The sequence below is a fragment of the Anopheles coustani genome, chromosome 3, assembly GCF_943734705.1.
Source record: "Anopheles coustani chromosome 3, idAnoCousDA_361_x.2, whole genome shotgun sequence".
Taxonomy (NCBI): Eukaryota; Metazoa; Arthropoda; class Insecta; order Diptera; family Culicidae; genus Anopheles; species Anopheles coustani.
The window spans coordinates 56,123,401-56,143,856 of NC_071288.1; the positions used below are offsets into that span (position 1 = coordinate 56,123,401).

General features: G+C 46.2%; 1 protein-coding gene across 1 annotated transcript; it reads right to left on the reverse strand.

The window, feature by feature from the left end:
* Nucleotides 1-6,466: 6,466 nt before the first annotated feature.
* LOC131263321 (cyclin-dependent kinase 20) lies at nucleotides 6,467-7,859 on the reverse strand. The gene is made up of 3 exons (XM_058265505.1): nucleotides 7,656-7,859; nucleotides 6,836-7,504; nucleotides 6,467-6,514 (listed from the first exon to the last, which is right to left on the reverse strand). Exons 1-3 carry the CDS (start codon nucleotides 7,857-7,859, stop codon nucleotides 6,467-6,469), a joined length of 921 nt encoding a protein of 306 aa, XP_058121488.1.
* Between the last annotated feature and the right edge of the window lie 12,597 nt (nucleotides 7,860-20,456).

The following is a 20,456-nucleotide window of genomic DNA, read 5'->3' on the forward strand; positions in this document are numbered from 1 at the left end:
AAAGTTTTCAAATGGCTTCAGTTTACACCCCGATTCTAGGTAATGCATACCATCTGCTGCCATTGTTCGCTTATGTTGCTAAATAATATTAATAATGGCTCACTTCTCGTAATGACTTATTACAGTGGGTTTTGCTGACGCGTAACGAAGATCGATTGTGTTTCGGGGTATTTCGATTTACGGAGCAATATTTGTCTTCCCCACTTGTTTCCTGTTAATGGCACTTCTTTATGATTATTATTACAATGTTACAAAATGCAGTAAATTCATTATTCTTCGTTTTTGTAAAATTATTGCAATTGTAAAGTGAGCTTTAATAGAGCTCGCATAAATAGCTTTAAAATATTTATGCTTTTAACAAGATTTTTAGGGGGGTCCGCGACAGCCGAGCGGTAGCGCCATTTAGAAAATCGGCCCAAGAGCACCGGGGCTCACCACCCCTCGACGGCGTGGGTAACAAGTCTCGTAAGCCTTTAACGGGCAGGCATGACCAAAAGGTCGTTACGCCAAGAAGAAGAACAAGATTTTTGTTTCTATACAATGCGTTACAACATAAATTCATTACACATTCAACTATATTGTAAAGTAAAAACATATTTTTGCGTACCAAAAGGTTTGGTTCGAAAAAAACAACATAAAGTTCGCTACGCAAAACGCTCCGTTGGGACAGATGAAATTAGAAACAAAATATTACCTACCCACTAAAAAATAATTTCTCTTGCATAGAAAAAACATTCTCCTGTGGTAGAGAAACCCCTCCCAAGGGGTTTTAGTCTCTTTGCGCCAGAGTAATGACGAGATGATGAGAAGAATTATTATTTATCTTGCCATGAAATCCCACGGCAACCCGCTGGGTTTGCTTATTGGGCCAACTTTTCCCTAGGGACCCGGACGAGGAAAGAACGCTGGTCAACGACAGCAGTGGACCTCAGTGGGCTGTCAGGAGCTTTAGGATTTCGGGCTCGTGCGCTGCCATGTCACCGTAATTGGCACACGGTCTCGAAAACAAAAGCCAAGCATATTGCCGGAATGAAATGAACAAATAACCAAATTCATCTTAATGCTGAAACCCTGCGGAAGTCCTGGCGTCGATTTTCCCTTGCGGGCCAAACCATTAGTAAGATTCTACGGTTTACGGTTCTTTAAAATGTGAACACACTTCGGCAGGAGGACGATGAAGAAACCGTAGAGCCTGGGATATGCAGATAGAGCGGTCTTAAAGCAAACAATTTTACCGATGACCTTTGTCTTACGGAGTTTGCGGAACGGCACGGTGGAAGCCCCTGGCAGGGCAGCAGGAAAGCCTTAAGTAAAAAGTTTATTGCTCGAACCGACTCGCTCCAGGAGAACCGGGAATGAAAGTAAACCTTGTAGATCTTGGTGGCTCTGTGTGGGAAGTACATTTTGGTACCTCATTACGCAGTACTTACCATAACTCTGAATTTCCACGTTTTCCGCTCCATGACTTTGCTGCTGAAGGGGAGGGTTTTTTCGCAATCGTTGCCTGGGGAAGAAAAATCTGAACCACCAACCGTGGCGTGGCGATGCCATGGTGTACAAAGAATGGTAACTGAATTAGGTCGCAAAGACAAATGAGAACAAGAGAAATAATGTCCAATAAATAATACTAAATAAAGCATGGTGATTAAAATTATCCACGCACACAAGGTGAGCTTACTGGTATTGTGTTTTTTAAGCTTACGATTTTCATATTTGCAGATTTCAGGCAGCCCTGGTTCATGTTAAGACAGTAGATATTAATTATAAGCTAGTTTTAGCTTGGCAGAACTTAAATGATTATAGTGATTTTTAACAATGCATGCGGATGCTTAGAGGTTGTTCATTCTTGATTCTTGAATTTGAAATACAAAATAAAATATTTTATAAAATCAGAGCTTCAAAAGCTTGAGCTTAAAAGAAGAATAAAAATTGATTGCTTCTTCATCTTGAAAATGACTTGATTAAAAATTCATAGCTTCTTATTTTTTATGGTGAAAATAGAAATAGAAAATCAAGATACTTCGCATATACGGTACTTTCCATTATCCTTTTCAAAACTTCGGAGAGGAATTTAATATTTTAAATAAAAGTTTTAATTCATATGTAATTATTGAAGAATATTTTTCAGATCTAAAACTAGGCTTTTAGTTTAAATTACTTTCAATCAATCTACCTTTATTAATCCATGCAGGCTGATCAAAACTAAAATCTGGATATTTTAATCCTCGAACATGTATCTTTAAAAGAACTGAACATGTTTATAAGTCTGTTAAAATATTTCCTATTTTTCAATTGTGCCCGTTGAAAGGATGGAGGTTTGTTATGTCATATGTATAAAGACATGTTAGTGAACGCGAGAACTTTTTCATTTCACCCGAAAATCGTTGGTGTTGCTTGATCGGGCATGATTTTTAGTTAATATTGGACTGTGTGGACTTTTTTTTCCGGGTGCATGGTTGATCTATTGAAGGAAATGCTTCTTTTATTGACATGATAAATGGAATCAGTGCTTCGACAATTTTTGCGCTACTTGGGCCATTTTTTACCATTGCTATTTTTACCATATGCTTAAATGTCCCAAACAACTCTTGTAAACTCTACTAACAAAAAGAGACAAAATATGTGACAAGGTAAAAAGGCTAAAAAAGCACGAAACTTTCTAGGCAAAAACTAATGAAGGAAAAAGGACACACCCTTAAAAGTAAAACTTCTGCACTATTTGGTCAGCTTTTCAAATATTGAAACCTTTTCTGTTGCGGACCGTGAAAACTTTGTCCTTAGCGTGTGGTATTCGTTTGACGCTCGACCTTTTTCCCGGTTTTCGTGCAATGCGAACGTTTCCACCCACCCACCCACGCGCGCTCTTATCGATTGAAGCGAACGACGAAAATCTTCACCCCAAAACCGAGAAGCGATCAACGCAAGTGATATATTGTAGTTTACATTTCCACCCCGCCGTGGGTTGGGTGGACGTCGTGGTGTATCGGAAAAATCACCACCCAACCCACCGGCACCGACCGATCCTGTGAAATGCTGCAAATGCTCCAGGATGTTGGTGCTGATTGAATTACCACGAGATGGTTCAGCAGACGGGTCAAGACAAACGCGGGTCCGAGAAACTGATTCCCGGCCCAAAGGGATTCGATCCTCGTTATGAGTGGTCTTCGTGGCGCTTGTGGAGGGAAATGGAATGCCCGGGTTGGCCGTCTCCCAACCATCATGGACGTCGCAAGAATAACATCTGTCCGTTAATGGGGCTCGGTAGGGCCATCGGTGGCGCTTGGGAAAGTCAATCAGTGCAGCGCGTGTTCGGCAAAAAGCAAAACAGAGAAATTGAACATGATGGCGAGTGGATGCAGTGGGAAGGGATGAAGGCGAAATATAAAAGTGATAACCTTGGAAAGTTTGCCGAGCTGTTGTCGACTGTCGAACCGGATCGAGGTTTTCTTTTTAAATAAAAAACCACATGAAGACAGCCCCTTTCCCAGACGACGGTTACGGTCAGATGGAACGGATTCCGCTCGGTGCCAATCGGTGTCACGATTATCGTATCTCAATCAAATGGAATCATTTCATCCTTAGAATTTTTCCTTTCGGCCTCCCATTCTCCAACGGCATCACAGGAGCCATTTCGCATCTAACGATCCTCTGACCTTTCCCTAATAAAAAGGAAAAAAACAAGTGAATCCGTTGAATCGGAGATTTGCCGTATCCTTGCGGCTTACGCAAGCCCAATCTTAAGGTTTTCCAGGAGTTTGTGTGTGTGTGTGTGTCAGACAGTGAGGGGGAGAGTTTGGGAGGAATGTGTTCCCACCAGTTCACTTTTATGGCTGCCAAGAAACAAACACACACACATGCCGCTGAGAAGGAGAACTTTTGTTGTCTTCATGCTTTCACCGCCCTTCCGGTTCTAAGTTGGGTCATAAAAACGTAAAATGAAGGTCTCCCGGTATCGATGGCATAAAAGTCCACATCTCGGCGAAAAGCGCCAAGATTCTGTGCGATTGCCTGCGAACGTTGTTTGGCCGCTTGCGGAGAGGTTGCGTTTATCGACGCCTTTCCGGGGTGTGTGCGGGTCGTTAGTAAAAGCTCACATTATAAAGCAAAAGGTTTGACGACATAAATAGACCCAGAGCCAAATGAAAGTGAGTATGCAATGGTAGAGAGAAAGAGAGAGACAACAGAAAGCGAAGGATGGAGATACGAAAACAATCATCCAATTCGAAGCTAAATGACACTTTGGGGGAAAGATGTATCAAAAAGGTTGGTTTCGGTTGGTCTCCGTTATTGTAGGTCAATCCTAAGTGTCCACGTTGCTTGGCAGGTTAAGAAGGTTGGGTGGGAGGCGAATCGCAACCCCCCGCTCCGCTGTGGTACCACTCCATCAAGCTTTTCCATTTTTCCTACGGGCCTGAGAGAAAGATGTCTCAAAGGCGCCGAAAGTGGAACCCGCCGCCGGCACACCACAAAAGAATGGTGCGCTAAACGACGCCATTTTGTGGTTAAATATTTAATTTTTATGCATCAAACTGCCCAGTCGGTGCTTAATTTGTTACGAAAACCGATTGCGAGAGCAAGCAATCAAAAAGGGGAAAAAAACACTCGCCGAAAAAATCAGGTTTCGAAAAGAGCGGATTCGTTACGATTGCGGCATCCAGCGGCATTCACAGAGCCGTGTGGCCAAGAGAAAAGTGGGAAAACTTCGTGGAAAGCTTTAATGAAGGTGCGACAAAGGGATGGCCGAATGGTATCTTTTGCAACAAGGTATCCTCCATGATTAATAATTTATCTTTTTATCTTCCCAGTTGAAGGTGATTTAGTTCTGTTTTTGTTGCGCCGAAGTTTTGAGTGCCAATTCCGCAAAAGAGGTTTCAATTTGGGCGAGACAAAAGGAAATCGTAAGTTTTGTTTCGTTGTTCATCTCGTTCGATAATTTTTTAAATTTTTTTTCTCCAATATTACTGCAGGTAAGTCAGAACTTTATTACATATTATTTTTGTCGATATTACATTTAGGAAAAAAGTGTCAGCAGAAATACCATTCGGCGTTGTGAATATATTTTTCCACATCATTTTGGGTCTGACAAAAAAAAAATAAGATGTTATAAATTGACAAAATAAATTCATATTCCAATGAAAAACCAGCAACATTGATCTTAGCGCTCAAGTGTTCGTGAACGTCCCGTTAGGCGATGTCATGGGAGTTTAATTATTTAATTTTGCATCCGCCTCAGCAAACGTGGATAAAGAACGGAATATAAATGTTTAGCAGAGCTCAAAGAATGATTAATAACTGAGCTATTTAAAAATATTAATAAACCGATTGTGTTGTTTGACGTTGAAAGCTTCATTCAAAGAGCGTTTCAATTGTTGTGTTAGTGTTGTGTTAGCGTTTCAAACCTATTTAGTGTTTTGAAACCTGAAATATGAAATATTTCAACATTTTCCTTATACTGACCGGTTTTTTTTCATGTTATTATTGTCAATGAATGAATGCAACAGTTTCGGAAACTAGCTAAATCGGCCTTTTTGTTATTAATCTGCTCAGATATAGTATGTAAAATGATAAGCGAAAAATGTTACACGAAGTAATTGATGATCAAAAGTAATTATCCCTTACCTTTTTCACAATAGTCCACATAATAATAAATATAGATTACCACGAAATTGAAAATCCATAGGATCGTTGTATATTAGTCATAATAGGATAGCAATAACACAACTATAAATGCATTCTAACGAATGCAACGTGTATAATTAGTTTATTCAACATATAAAAAGGCAAAATCATTTCATTTTCAGATAATGTGCGCCGGCTACGTGATGCGTTCCATGCAAGTCAACTTTCCCCTACATTTCGAGCGTGACGTTAGAACAAGTTAGTACTAAAGTTCAAGTGGGGGAGAACATTCCATGGTCCGGTTCATACGACATCTTATCCACCGTCCGGCACCTAATGGTGGCCCATCAAAACATTCGTCCTTCCACCGCATAACGACATCACGCCTTCAATAATTGGGAGCAACACAGTGCGAGAAGATTCACCATCTGTTTCATGGCGGAAAGTGGCCTTCTGTAGGCCCGGTAAACGTGCAGATGAGTGTCCCATCTTGTGCTTTTTCTGCTACAGCTAGTTCCACTGCTTTCCACGGTTACGCACGGTTCCTCTGGGAGGAATGGGGACGCAAGAATTATCCGTCGGCTTCCGTAACTGGCATTTCGAAATCGTTTCTTTTTCTTGTGTCCGTTTTCTTTTTCTTGTTCTTGAAAATCGCCGGCGGAAGTGAACTCGCTCGGACCGGGTGATCCTTCGTCTCCAGCAGAGTGCTGTTTCACTGAGTATTCCCGGGAGCTTCGTTTAGCCGGTTGCGTCCGGCGTCCTTTTGTCCTTTTTAATGACAGGTACACAAGTTCACAGGGCGAAATGCGGGGCGACCAGGAGTCGGGTGCCTGTAGCGAATTAATTTTCACTCCCCGACACTCGCTGCGTCGCTGAAGTAAGGATGAAGTAAAGCCTACGTACCGGATATAATCAGTAAAAAAAATCAGGCAACACAGCGGAGCAGAGTTAATGGGATTCGCTCGAGTCCCGCGCAAGGAATGTGATCGGTATTGGAAGGAAGACAGTGGGGTGAATGGACATAGCGATAATGGAGAAAGACAAATAACAGCACCGCCGTAGCCACTGTGCAGGGGCAGGCGGGGAACAGATTATGCCTTTCTAAGGAGACGGATTTTAAAACTCCGTTACAATGCACCCTGGCGGCGCTGGTTGACGGTTGGGGATAAAATATTGAACGGAAACTGGGCAAAGGGCGAAGAACCCATACACGTACCTCTTCGGCCGTAAGACGTTTCGCAGGATTATAGCGTACCAACCCATCGACGAGGCCGATCTCGTCCCGCGTGGTGCAGCTGGGGAAGATGTCCTCCCACCGCTCGCCGCGCGAGTTCGGAAAGCGGATTTTGTTATAATCCGGCAGGCTTCGCACTTCGGGCCAGTCCTTCAGGTTCGGTGTGCCGAGCGTGCGGACGACGAGGGCCAGCTGCTCGATGTCGGTGGCGCCGGCAAACAGCGGGACGCCGCGGAGCATCTCGGCCAAGACGGCCCCAGAAGCCCACAGGTCGATCGATGGACCGTACCTCTGGCAGCCCCAAAGTATTTCGGGCGCACGGTACCAGCGCGTGGCTACCTGCGGTGAGTACGAGCGATCCGGAGGTCGCAGGTGCGGATCGGTGTAGATGCGGGCCAGCCCAAAATCGGCTATCTTCAGCACGTCGTGCCGGTCGATGAGCAGGTTGGCCGGCTTAATATCCCGGTGCATTATGTGTACCCCGTGCAGGTATGCCAAGCCTCGCAGCAGCATGGCGATGTATCGTCTCACGGTTGCCCTGGACAGTGGGTTTTCCTCATCCTTCAGCTTGCTGTACAGCGTGTGCGGCATGTACTCGAATACCAGGGAAATGCCTGCCAGATCCGGGTACATATCCAGCAGCTCCAGCACCTAGTTGCAGCCATCAGCGTCAGCGTCATAGAGCAACACAAAGAAGCGGATCAACAAACAAACAAACAAACAAACTAGCCACAGCAACGGAACACCTCTACTACGGGTCAAGGACTCGCATGTGTACGTGCGGTCGAGAAGTGATACTCACATTGTCACAGCGGCAGTGCTGCAGAGCACGGATCTCCCGGACAGTGTTCAGACAAACAACGCCGAACTTTGTCCGCAGCGATAGCTTTTTGATGGCCACAATCTTGTCATCGCTCTGCAGATCCCGTGCCTTCACGACGACCCCGTGGACTCCTTCGCCGATGCGCCCGAGCAGCTGATAGCGCGACGGCATATAATCGTCCATTGTGCTCCGGAACCGATACCTCGACCGGCAGCCCCGGATTTATGGCTGTTTATGTTATTTCTGGCCAACGACCGGAAACCCCGTGAATGTGGACCACTTTCACCACTGGCTAAGAACTTTCCTTCGCTCGGGTTGTGTTCTATCGGTTTTTCCCCCCGGATCTGACACCCCGGTTGTTTACTTTTAATTAGAACCGAGCGATAAAAATTTTCACACAAATTCCTCCCGGACACACACACACAACACGGACACGAAAACAGAAACACTGATGCGAAATCTTTATGATATCGGACGGTTTTGCGTCCAACCGGCCATTTACAGAATCTCGCGGTTTGCCCGTTCCAATCGCCAACCGAACCCCGTGTCGACGAAGGCCTACTGGAAAACTTCAACCTTCAACGGTAGGTAACGCGCTGTGCTGTTTGTTGTTTTCTGTATCCCTTGGCAACCGACTGGTCGGGTGCTGGAAAGAAGGGGAATATTTAATTCGTCACAAACCGTTAGCCGTCGTGCCATTTCTCTGTGGGCTACCTGTCCTAGTGGCTCGTGAATTTGGCGATCTTTATGAATAGTTTATGAAGAGCTTATTTTCTAGTGTTAGGTATTTTACTACTCTGTGACACACACATTCCTCCAAGAGGAGGAACAAAACATGTGTGCTCGCTTTGTTCAAATACATTGTTGTTTCATAAAAGTTCTCCATCTTTTTTTAACTACAATTTCAAAACATCCAGAGTCAATATTATTTATCATATCATATAGTAATACAAATCTAATTTAAATGTTTGCTTGCTTACTTGCTAAATTGCCGGTACAACCGCTGTGCGGCCTGACGAAATTAAAAAATTTACAGTTCCATTGGCCAAAATATTCACTCAACTAACTAAAACCGAAAATTGTTACTAATTACCAATTATTAAAATGCAATGAATTAATATGAAAGAAATACATGTGTTCCGGATACATGGATACTTAAACTGGTAAAATCACAAAAAATCCTACACATTCCTTGTTAACAATTTTAATTTATTAAATTGTTTGCCTTCTTTGAAAGTTTAAATTCATGAATTAAATTGAGTCTTGATTTTAAAGTAGCACCGTTGGTGGGCTCTGCGATGGTATTACCCCTAAAAAAGTGAGTCCTAAAAGGTGCCTTTTTCCTGTTTGACAATCAACTTGTTGCTCTGTGGAACAAACATTTACTGATTTTATACGTTTCCCTTGCTTTATACATACTTTTAAATAAACATTCTAGCTGTTGTTTCACAAAAAATTGTGAATTGTTTTTAAACCAACACAGCTTAGGGATAAGTTTTTACCTTAGGTACTAACTACTTTGTTAAGTTTCTTATTTCATCGACCGTGATGAAATGTTTCTAATTTCTTAATTAACACAGATTGAAACTCATATTGTATAATCAATATTCTGAAATTTACGTAAATTAATTAGGGATATTGAGGAAGTAATGATCTTTTTTAATAGAACTTGATAGAAATTGTTGTGCCGAAAACATGATGATGCCGAAGAAGATCCGCAGCAATAAAAAAAATCAATACTGGACGTTTCGTATAAATGGAAAATGGTTATTCTTTCTTCTTATTTTTATTGCCAAACCACAGTTTAAATATGCCGAGCTGAGCGACGAGCGATTAACTGCTCACGGTGAAGTCAAGGAAAGTAAATTTTCCTTCTCCTAAACTGTACACTTTTAATTAATGAAATGCAGAGTAAACCTTCGGGCTATGTTGCCCTTTTGCAAAGCAGATTCTTTTTCAGCTTTTTCTGTGATGGGTTATCTGTTGCCAAATCTGCCAGGGTTATGATTAAGTGACGTAGACAAGGGATCTTGTTGCGAGACCGTACACGTGCGACGTCTAAAAAATCCTTCTTCATAAATTTTGGGGTGAGCTTTTCTATAAAAAATACCAATCCCTACCAAAGACTCGTAATAAACTAGTAGGTCCGGTCGGTTGGAAAATAATGCGGATACAATTTATTCCACCTGGTATCAGTTGTGTTGATGGTGTTAGTCGAAACTAAGCCTCCATAAATTAATATTTTGAAATTTCGTTGCATTCATGAACGACGGGTTACGTTTCCTTCCGGGAAGTATGGCGAAAGCGTCAATGTTGATTTCAACGAGACAAGTACGATAAACCTTGTGACCTACCAAATATAGCGATATCGTTTGTGTATTCTTCCGTTGTTCTAACTTGCCTTCGCTGTGATTGCTACAGAGTTGAACAAGAGTGGCACAACGCTAACCCAGTTATACAAACAGCACATTACTTGTACCCAGCATCTGAAAAAATGATATGGATATTTATCGATCCATCCGTAACAGATTATTTTCCAGATGAGCGAAATCGTTCTCCCTCTTTCTAGTCGTCGAAAACAAGCTTAGCAGACACATCCAAGCACGTAGAAAGTTCGGTATCGAAAGATGTCTTTATCCAAGTTTATGTATGGCTTACTTTCCGATTCGATAATAATATAAAAAAAATACTTGGGTCCATTGAAACTTTTGACGGCTTGTCTCAAAGTTTTCAGTCCTTCCCAAAGGAGACCAAATTAATTTATTTTTTTACTTACGACCCATGGGAATACAAATTGGTCATAGAAATGTTGCATTGGCAGCTGTAAGTAACCAATTTGCTACGTAGTCCTTCGAGAAACTGTCGACAGTTGGAAAGCGAAAAAATAAATGTATTATTATTGTTACTGAGATTTTCATGCATCATAGAATATAAGAATCAATATTGTTATTGGTAGGTTAGACGGTAACATTTCTGAATCGGAGTATATTTTTGGAAGTCATTTTAAATTACAGGAATAGCTTCGTCCAGTTTTGATCACATTGCGAAGAACTAGTAAGACCTGCCATGGTAAGATCTGTTTATATTTATATTTATGATTGAATTTATATTGAAACATTTTATATGCATTCACCAAGTTACGTACGATATAAACATACGAATAGTCAACAAAAGAGCTATTTCGATATGGAGATCAATTTGTTGCAAAACGGTCGACATTTATCGCATTCGCTGAGTGTTCGCTGCAACTTCACTAAACGCTATCAAACGGCTCGTAAAAATCGGTTTGTGCCTGTTACGAAGATAATGGCCCAGTAACCTTTTTCATTTGTTGTCGTTAAGCACTTTTCTGCTTATCGACCGATTTTCCACGGTGCGAAAAGGTGTTGCGCCACACGGAAAAATTGATACGTAAAGCGGAGACATTCAATTAATTTGGCGATAAAACTAAGTTCCCTGCGTAAAGATGAAGCAGCCAAATGGAGGATAAGGTGCTTTCCATCGCTGTGGTGTATCTGCAAGTATGATCAAAGGCCTGGCTCCCTACCTTGCGCGACTCATTACCGATGAAATTTAAATTGAAACTTATCTTCCACCACCCAGCTTCCACAAGTGTTGCAAGCTGCTGAAGTGCTTTTGATATTCTAATGAGATCAGCCTTTCTTTACCATTTCCCTCCGCTCCCGTAATCCTGCCACGTCCGTCGGGCGCTCGGGCCACCGGTTGGCGTGTCGGTAGCACTTTCGCATCGCACGGCGAAAGCCTTCCTGGTCCCCGTGGTGGAAGCGCGGTCTGAATGCAAGTCCATGTAAAACGTGAAAGCGCGAATTCGGTAAGCAATTTGGTACCGAAAAAGCGAGAACTAACCGGCTACTTCGAACTGCCGACCGGCGAGAACCGTTACGGAGAGCGCTGACGGGAGCTGCTGAGGAGGCGTTGGTAAATAAGACAGTTGCTGAGCGATTGCAGGGCACGCGCACGCGGTCGGAATGAATTCGTGCGAAGAAGATGAATCGCTCTCGCTAATTAATTACCTAATTAAGGGTTAATGAATTAAAGTTTTACTGTCCTGGGTCGAGGAGGAGCGTTCCGTGCGTTCTCGACGATGCGTGCTGTGGCAATGTGTATTTTTTTATCGTTTTGTTGTTGTTGTTCTTGTATCATAATTCCGGTCCGTTTTGTCGTTCGATTCGTAGGCCGAGGAAGTAAGCATTTGCGCATCCTATGGCCACGGACCTTTCGAACGGAGCGGAGCGAGCCATGTGGTGGCGTGAACACATGGTAGCAATCTAATGAAGTCCACAAATTGTATCTGGTGTGGTGTTTCTGTGCTGGACATTACAATGCCATTATTTGGTGCGCCGCTGCCTCTCGAGTGATCTAATATTCAGCGTCTCTTTACGCCTCATGCCGCAATTACTGTCCCGTCTCGTGGGTCGTGCACGGAGTGAGATTTTAATTAATCTTATCTTCGCAAGCGCAATTCCCCACCGCGAATCCTATCTGCAACGACATCCTTCGCTCCGTTTTCAAGATGCGAGGGCAGCTGGTCGGGGTGGCATTAAAGATTGATTTAAGACGATTACGGATTATCCTTAAGGTGAGCGAGGCACGACAGAAGCAACCTCGGCATCTGCCATGCCGTTTATCACGGATCAGTTCCAGTTGCTGTTGTTGGAGTCTTCAGGGCACGCCGGTTCGCTCCAATCTCAGCTCAAGAAAAGCAAGACGCGCTTGATTGTCGAATTTGCATCATTTTTGCTTGCTACATTCGCTATGCAAACGGGCGATGCCTCCCTCGGGAGACCAGAACGAAACGGCATATGACGTCGGTGTGGTTGTTTGCCGACTACCGTGCCCTACTTGATATGCCTTTCGCCTTTATTGAAGAATTCCGACTTAAAAAGTCGTTTTATGCAAATGATCGATACCGGTGCCCGATGCGGATCGCGCGTCGTTCCAGGTCGTCCCACGCTGCTCGGATGCGACAATTGCGAGGCCGGAACGTCGAGGTGTGTTCCGTCGCTCTCCGGGGAACGTGTCACATTTATTGGCTGTGGGATGTCGTTCGGTGGACGATTTGGTGGTGCGGTCTTCTGTGACGATCCGGCCGGGAGATGGCACGATGGCAAAGTGTCCTGAAGCGTCGGTGATCGTCGAGGCCTGCGGCTTGTGTCAGCAGCAGCACACACGTTGATAGTGTTAATGGAGTCGAAACGTCGTCCGCCATAATTTAGACTTTCCGGCGGGGCTCAACCGGCAGGGGAAGCATCTCCCTTAAGCGTCACTTGGTCGCTGTATGAACACCAACACACACACAAACACACACACACACTCCTCGCCTATGGTACGGTTCCTCCCATACATATAATACGGCCGCAAACATGCCTGTATGCCACGCAACTCATCTGCGGTTTTTATGCGCAGGCACGCAACCAGACGGTCCTTCCGGTGATAATGAGCCCCAGCGGAACTGTAAAGATTTGTAACGTATTGCGATGGACTTGCCGGGGCCCGTTTTGGGGCTCGCTTCCGGTTACTGCATATCTTGGAGCGGTAATCACCATGAGGAGGTGAAAGAAAGAAAAGAAAAACCCCCACTGCCTACCAAAAAAGGTCGACTCCTTTGGCACAGTCAAAAGCAGTGCAGATAGTGGAAATTCATTTCCCAATTTTTTCTTGTTCGGATTGCCAACACCTCCAACGGGACCCCATATTAGAGAGCACCGCAAAACCTTTTGAGGGCATGTTAGATCGAACCGTCATAATTCAAAACTTATCATCGACCAGAAACATGTGACAAAACGCGGCAAGGAAAAACGCGTCCGCTTCCCTTCCCCCCTCGACCCAACCACCCCTCCCCACCCCCACCCCCACCAACCCCGCACATCCCCGCGCTTCGTAGATCATTATCCTTTCGGATGGCACGTTTTATGCTTTAAGCTGGTTTTACGACACATCTTGTTCGTGCTGGTGAAACTTTACGTCTATTGGCTGCGTTGCTGGTCGTCGCTGTAGCCAGCTGAAAGCCTGTATTCTTGCGGCCTGTACCAGGCTCCGGTATTTGTTTCTTAGTTGATTGCTTGCTTGCAGTTTCAATCCTTCTCTCGATTTTCGCGGTTTCTCTGTTTTTCCTTCTATATGTGTGTGTGTGTGTGGCTGTTTTTTCTTTTTTATGATGTTTTTCTTCACTACTGGTTGCTTGACAGCGAAGAGACTCTCTGCCTCTCTGCACGCGTGCTGCTCTCGAGAGGATGGTCACGGAATCCGTCGTCCCCGTTGTAATGTACTGTATTTGCAACCGAAACGCATCCATCTCCCCAGCGCGCATGACAGGTCGCGCCGAAGTCCGAACCCGAAAAACCGGTCGGTGGGTTCCCAGCTTTTTGGAGCACCGCTTTTCCGCTTGTTTTTCGCGAACGGGAATCCCGTGTTTGGCGCTGGTGTTGGTGCCATGGACATCCCTCCCCGGGGTTCGCTGTCCTTCTCCAGCAGCAGGAGGGTGGCCGAGGTGGTGTCAGTTTTACGACCACACTAAACTCTTCGAGGCCACTGTTGCTCGTTTCCTTCGGGTATGGGAGGTTTTCCCGACCATCCTTCTTGCCTTCTTCCGTTACTATCGGAGAAAGCAACCCTCTGCGATGGGAGCTTTCGGCCACGGTGAGAGCGAAGCCGAGCCTCGGGTTTACTTTAGATCGGGAGCCGAAGCCCGTGGCCAGAGCGCGAGAGAAGTAGGAACAGGACCCGACCTGGTGGCATAATATCAGAAACGGTCCTTCCCGACTCGCCATTAGGTCCTTGCCAAGCCACAGTGACAGGGTGCAGGCGCTATCCGTCGTTATCGAATCGCCCTTTCTCGGGATTCCTAACCGTCCAAGGTGTGTATAGTTCCGTCTGTGTCTGTGCGTGTTGTGTATGTGTGTGTTTCAAGGCGGTGCGAAATGGAAAAGGCTCCCCGGTCCAGTGTGTGTCAGCTTGTTAGTGTAGGCTTAGCAATGGTGTGTACACTTTTTCTACCCCACCCTGGCCTCAATCCCTTGCGTGTTGCATGCCAACAACAAACCTGAGGAATCTCGTTGCTCTGGCGCTGAAAGCGAGTCGCACATTTCGCCTTACTCCACCCTTGTGGGCCTGTTTATCGGGAGTGAACAAACGTCACGGAATTTGTGTCACTTGCGGCCTCCGGGAGGGTGGCCAAGGAAGGGTTTGGCGAAAAATGTCGAACCGTATCGGTGCGTGTGTGTGTGTGTGTGAGAATGTGACGTTTGACTTACGGCGAATTATTACTGCGTCCAAATACACGTCACCCGAAGGTGGAAGGTTTTGGGTGTTTTTACGAGCCTACACCCTCCTGAAGCCAGTTGAGACACTTACGACACTGTGGATGCTTCCTTGGGGCTGGTTGCTAAACGATACTAAACGGCCAGTGGGAGGTGCGAGGTGTTTCCATCATCATTTCCCACCGACCCGATGTCGTTTAGTACACGGTCGGTCTAGGGCTTGGTTGGGTCACCGTGTCGTAAGTAAACTCGACTCGATTGACGCCTACTACTATTACTACTGCTACCAACACATCCAGCACTGCGGCTGGCTGGTGCTGGCAACTCCACTTGTCATCCTCCTGGACAGCCTGAAGAGTGCTCCAACTAATGCAGCCTCATTGCCGTGGATCTTAGGATCACTTTTCGCTCCAAAAGAGAGCCGTAACGAGAAGGGGGGGGGGGGGGGGGGGGGAGTGAGGGATTCAGCGTGACGGATGTTGAGTTCCCCATCACTCACTCATCCGTTTAAGGCGGCGCTGCGTTGACGGTTGAATGGCGGACTGCTCCTCCTAGAAGTATTTCAGTCGAATCTGGGATGCCGGAACGGAGGTTTTTCCTTCGCCAACGCAGTCTTCCACATGAAAACCGGGTCTGTAGGAGTGTGTGTGTGTGCATGTGTCGTATCTTCTTATATCCGCTTAACCTCCACTGTGTTTATGTTTCTGCATTCAAATTGGCAGCATGTTGAGAAAAGATTATAGTAGAAGCAAGGATAGTGTCTGACGTAGCACTACAATGAGGCTCGCTAGTTAAACAAAAAAAAAAAAATTATACATATGTATGTATATATATGGCAAAAGGTGAACGATCAACGTTCACGTGGAAAATCGGGCCCGGTCTACGGTTGGTGAGTGCAGAAAGCTGCGGTAAGCAAACACATGGTAGTGGAAGACGTTTAAACCAGTAGGCCGCAAAGTGTGACGACAGGAAAACTAAGATGTAAGGATATAAGAGTTTAACGCCCCAGGCTCCCCTACTTTCCCCATGTTCACGCAGGCTGCAAGCCGGTCTGAACGGGGTTTGCTTTATCATCGTTCTTAATGTGGCCTTTTTTTCATAGCTTCCCTCGTGAGATTTCATGTGTCCTGAAGAGAGGGGTTGTTTTTTTCCGCATCGTAGCTTTTTTCCCTCTATTTTCTCACATAACCATCTCGTTCCATTTCTCCCCCAGTGCCCTTAAGAGATAAACAATTTTCTGGAAGGATGTCACTTTCATCATCTGCCTCGTGGTGGTGGTCGCCGTCGTCCGTAGATGGCTTTCTGCTGCGAAACCGACCATCGTGGGCAACCGCAGGCTCACCGGCACCGGTGCCCACACGGGGACGCCACTAGACCGCTGCACCGGAGACGGAAACGACCGAATAGAACCGTCACACGGCAAGGACGCGCTTGAAAGCAGGCAAACCCAACTCCCGGCAAGGCTAAACAGGGTCAAAGAAGTGTGTGACCCTCGGTTGGTGCGGCGCCACGGCCAACAACGGAGGCCAACCGAAAAGTGCGGTTGGCACACACACGCACCGCTTGCCCTCTTAGGGAGCCACGGTTACACGGTGATTGTTTATGTAAGCCCGTGAAAGTGTACGTGACGGACATCAAGCGCGCAAGGTTGCCTTCGGTGGCCTTCGTGGGCAGTAAATCAATCGGTTAGCAGCGACCTGAAGCCAAACAAAATCCGGGGAAAAAACGAAACGCAGCAAGCGGCAGTCCCACGCCGGAAACAGCCTGTCGGAGTGGAGTTCGCAGCAAGCTTCGCTAAATATCCAGTTCAATTACTTTTGGCAGTTCGTATTTGCGCGATCGTTAGAAGAAACGGCCAGAACGGTTGGCCTCGTGCGGAGTGCGGAGGGTTCGAGTTGATGTGTGCGGGACGGGGGGCGAACCTCTCGGGCGTGAGTGAGAGTGTGATGGACGCGTGTGTGTTCGATGGGCGAGCGAGCGAGTGAGCCGTGAGAATCGTGAAATCGGTTTCGTGGAGTCAGCACGTGGAGTGAAAATAGGCTCCATTTGCTCGCGCGACTCCTGGCGCGTGTGTGCTGGAAAGAGATCACCGCTGCTCTTCTCTGCCGAACGACCTGCACGAACAAACACTTGGGCATGGGCTAGGACCCGGAATCGCCCGTTAATTATTGATAGAGATCTTGGTGGATCGTTTGCCGCACGGCGCTATCGCTATGTGTGTTGCCCGCTGGCGAGCCGCTGAGTTTAGCCAAATAAGCGTTGCTGGCAGGACGTGTCCTGCTCGCCAGGGGTAAAGAAAGCTTCCCCCGCAGGTGTTGGGATTTATGCAAACCCGAACACTTGGCTGGCCGGGGCCGCCTTTCGGTAATTCGGAAATAGCGTTCGAGTGATTTCGTGCAGATCGAAAAAGAACCACAACCAGGTCCCGTTGTGTGTCCCTGTTTACAGGTGTGTGTGTGTGTTGGTGTTTGTGTAGCGCTGCCAATCGTGTACTCCGTGGTCCAATAGTGCGGAAATGGAAAACTAAAAATACAAAAGCAAACTATCACCGGTGTGAAATCAATGATCGTACACCGTATCGACCGTTTTTCCCTCCGAATGCTATACACCGTGGCAGCCATTTCGGCCGAACGCTCGCTGCTAGGGACTAGAATGTCAATTTTTCACGCTTCCCTCGTAGCTACGGTACATGACACCGCCGGTCCGCCCGGCCCGACTATGACGGAGCAGATTTTCTTCCGAGCGAAAGAATGCTAGGTACGAGGACGAACGCTCGCAATGTTACGTAGGCGAAGGAACAAATTGGCGTAGGAGGCAGGAGCGGCCGGTACCGAAGGCTTTTATGCGCATCTCGCACGGCTGCCAAAAGGGAGGCAGTAAAAAGGCTGCAGCTGCCCCGAACGGCCGGAGTTCTGGGATTACTTTCCGCACTTCCCGGCACGGCAGGGACGATAACAAATCGATGCCCCGATGCTGGAGCTTGGCGAGGCAGGAGATAATTCTTCGATCGCCAGGTTTATCGTGTAACGTGTTGTGAACGATATTCGCGCAAAGAAAATACCCGAAGACCCTTGGAAAGGGTGAAAAAAGAGGGGGAGGTCTGCAATCTACCGGAAAGCGTATGAGAAATTGTCAAGGATTACTGTGTTTTGGGAGCCGGTTGGGAAGTTGTAAGTCATTCTGTGTAACAAACGAACGCACGTTCGAGTGAAGAAAGAAATTAAGGCAGCTTCGGTGCACGTTTGGAGACTCTATTACCTCGCTTCAGCTGTGTCCAACGACACTTGACAGTGCAGGGGTGGTTTTTCGTGCGTGTTTTGTACTCCAAAGAAATACATCACACTTGTCCGTCACCCCAACGGGTTGGAAGTGATGCATCATTCACAGTAGCAAAACCAGTCCAGGCAGGCAGACCACTCGAAGCTTGGAGGGTCGATCAGAAATGCATTAGTGTGTTGATCTACCTACACCCCGTTCATGGTCGCGTAGTGTATATGTGAGACGGTGCGGGAGCGTAAACGAGACAAACTGGCACCAGTGCCTACGTGTTACGCGAGTATGAGTGGACAAGTGCAGTTTCAGTTGGCAAAGCCCTCAATTTCCTGGCACTAGCAGGGCTTCCGAAGGGTACGGATAGAAAAAAACGGAAGCAAGTTTTCCTCGCAACGAAGTTACATACAGGGGGGTGTGCATATCGTAGCTTCGGATGTCTCGTTCCCCCCGGGTTCTACCCGATTTGGTTTGGTGTAATGTAAAGAGAGAGAAAAAGAGAGAGTCAGCCATTGGTAGCGAGGGTGCGGAGTGAAGTGCGGAGATAGCTACCATTCATCATCGTTGCACACGGGTTAAAGTGCATTCAGGCGAATCGGGTATACCACCTGATGACGTTGTCTTTTGATTGTGCAAGCAAGGAAAAGCAACGGGAATTAGAGTGTGAATTTTCTGAAGCGAAAAGATTCTACAAGCGGCACAACAAGAACTAGAATTGAACCAAGGTAAGTGAATAATAAAAGTTCGTATGCTACATAGCATACGGTCAGAATCTACAAGATTCGTACAATTACAATTACACATAACTATTCCCTTCTCCTATGCTCCTGTTGTTTCCAATATAACTCCATTGGAAGGATTGAGGAAATAGATTTCCTAATAATATTTTTGCCCCATCCGAATCGATGAAGGATGTTTTTTATCGTATGCTTCTGTATTACACGGCTTTGAAGCTGCTCCATCACGTTGTTGTTGCACAGTTACATCAGCAGAATTTTCGGACAAGAGCTCTATTTCCCAAGGACAATAGCTTTGGTGAGGTCTGCTTCGTCGTCGAGATAAGACCCGAGTTTCGATGGCGAATTTCACGATAAGCCTGTAATAACACCGTAACGATGTTATCACTTAATTCAATGACGAAAAGCACACAGCAACGAAGAGGAAAAAGGACAGAAAAACGTCAGAAATAATGCCCTTTTATCGTTTTGGTATCTCTCTTCCGTAACGGCACAGCTGAGCTCGATCGTCACCAGGGGGATTGAAGGTTTGACTGTAAGTGTATCAATTTTGTTGTTGTTGTTGCTGGTTGTGTTTGGGGCTTGCGATATTGGCCAACCACAATATTCCGTCGCGACTGGCAGTGGTCGTCCCGGGGCGTGTCGTTTCTTTTCATCGGTGAAGGACTCTCGAGTCGGGAACGCAAGAAATCACAGAATGGAATCACGGAGCGCTTGCACTCCGTCACTTAAGCCGGCTCGGCACGGTAAGAATGTCGGGATGTCGGCAATTTCGATTTCGAGAACACGGGCAAAAAACAAAGCGCAAAGAAAAGCTGGATGAATCAAAAGCCGACATTTCTCATTTCAAGCTATCGTGGATTTCGCAGCCTTCCGAGCCTTCTTCACTTGCGATGCTCGGGTAGGCCTCCGCCTCCATCGGTATCTTGCCACTGGCTTTTTGGCGATTGCTCTTGGCAACCTTTGCTTATTACTTTGATTTCCAAGTACAGCCGCCCGGTTTGGACACCAGCATCGCCCGCAAGCGTCCGACCATCGTCTCGGCAGGTGACGCAGCGTCGGGGAACGCAGCAAGGGGGATTTGGCCTGGTTTATGGTATGATCCCAAATAGCAATCACCCACATGGCAACGAGACGGACTTACAACCAACGATGCGAACGGTGCTTGTTTGTGCGTAGCAACGCACCGAAGAGGCCGGAGCTTGGGACTTTTCTCTGACGATACTTGTCACTCAACAAAAGTGGTGTTTATTAACCCTTAATTTGATTACTGTGCCTATTATTGGACCTTACGCATTCCGTTTCTCGGCAATCGAGCGCAATCTGAACGTATACGGCTGCTTTCATCTCAAACTGCAGTGCTTGCGTTTTCACCCGATGGAGGCGCCTGGTGCTTTGAAGCGGTGGGTCGGTTAATATACGAAGAATGCTTTCTCCCAGCGAAGCGAAAACAAACCAAGCAGGCCGGAAAGAAATCCAACTTATGAAGTAAT

What these genes read in the sequence shown, in the direction of transcription:
- LOC131263321 (XM_058265505.1), bottom strand. Translation starts at nt 7,859, where the DNA reads ATGGACGATTATATGCCGTCGCGCTATCAGCTGCTCGGGCGCATCGGC. An exon ending in AGCACTGCCGCTGTGACAAT is followed by an intron (nt 7,505 to 7,655) that starts GTGAGTATCACT and finishes GGCTGCAACTAG; the next exon opens with GTGCTGGAGCTGCTGGATAT. An exon ending in AACGTCTTACGGCCGAAGAG is followed by an intron (nt 6,515 to 6,835) that starts GTACGTGTATGG and finishes TCCGGTACGTAG; the next exon opens with GCTTTACTTCATCCTTACTT.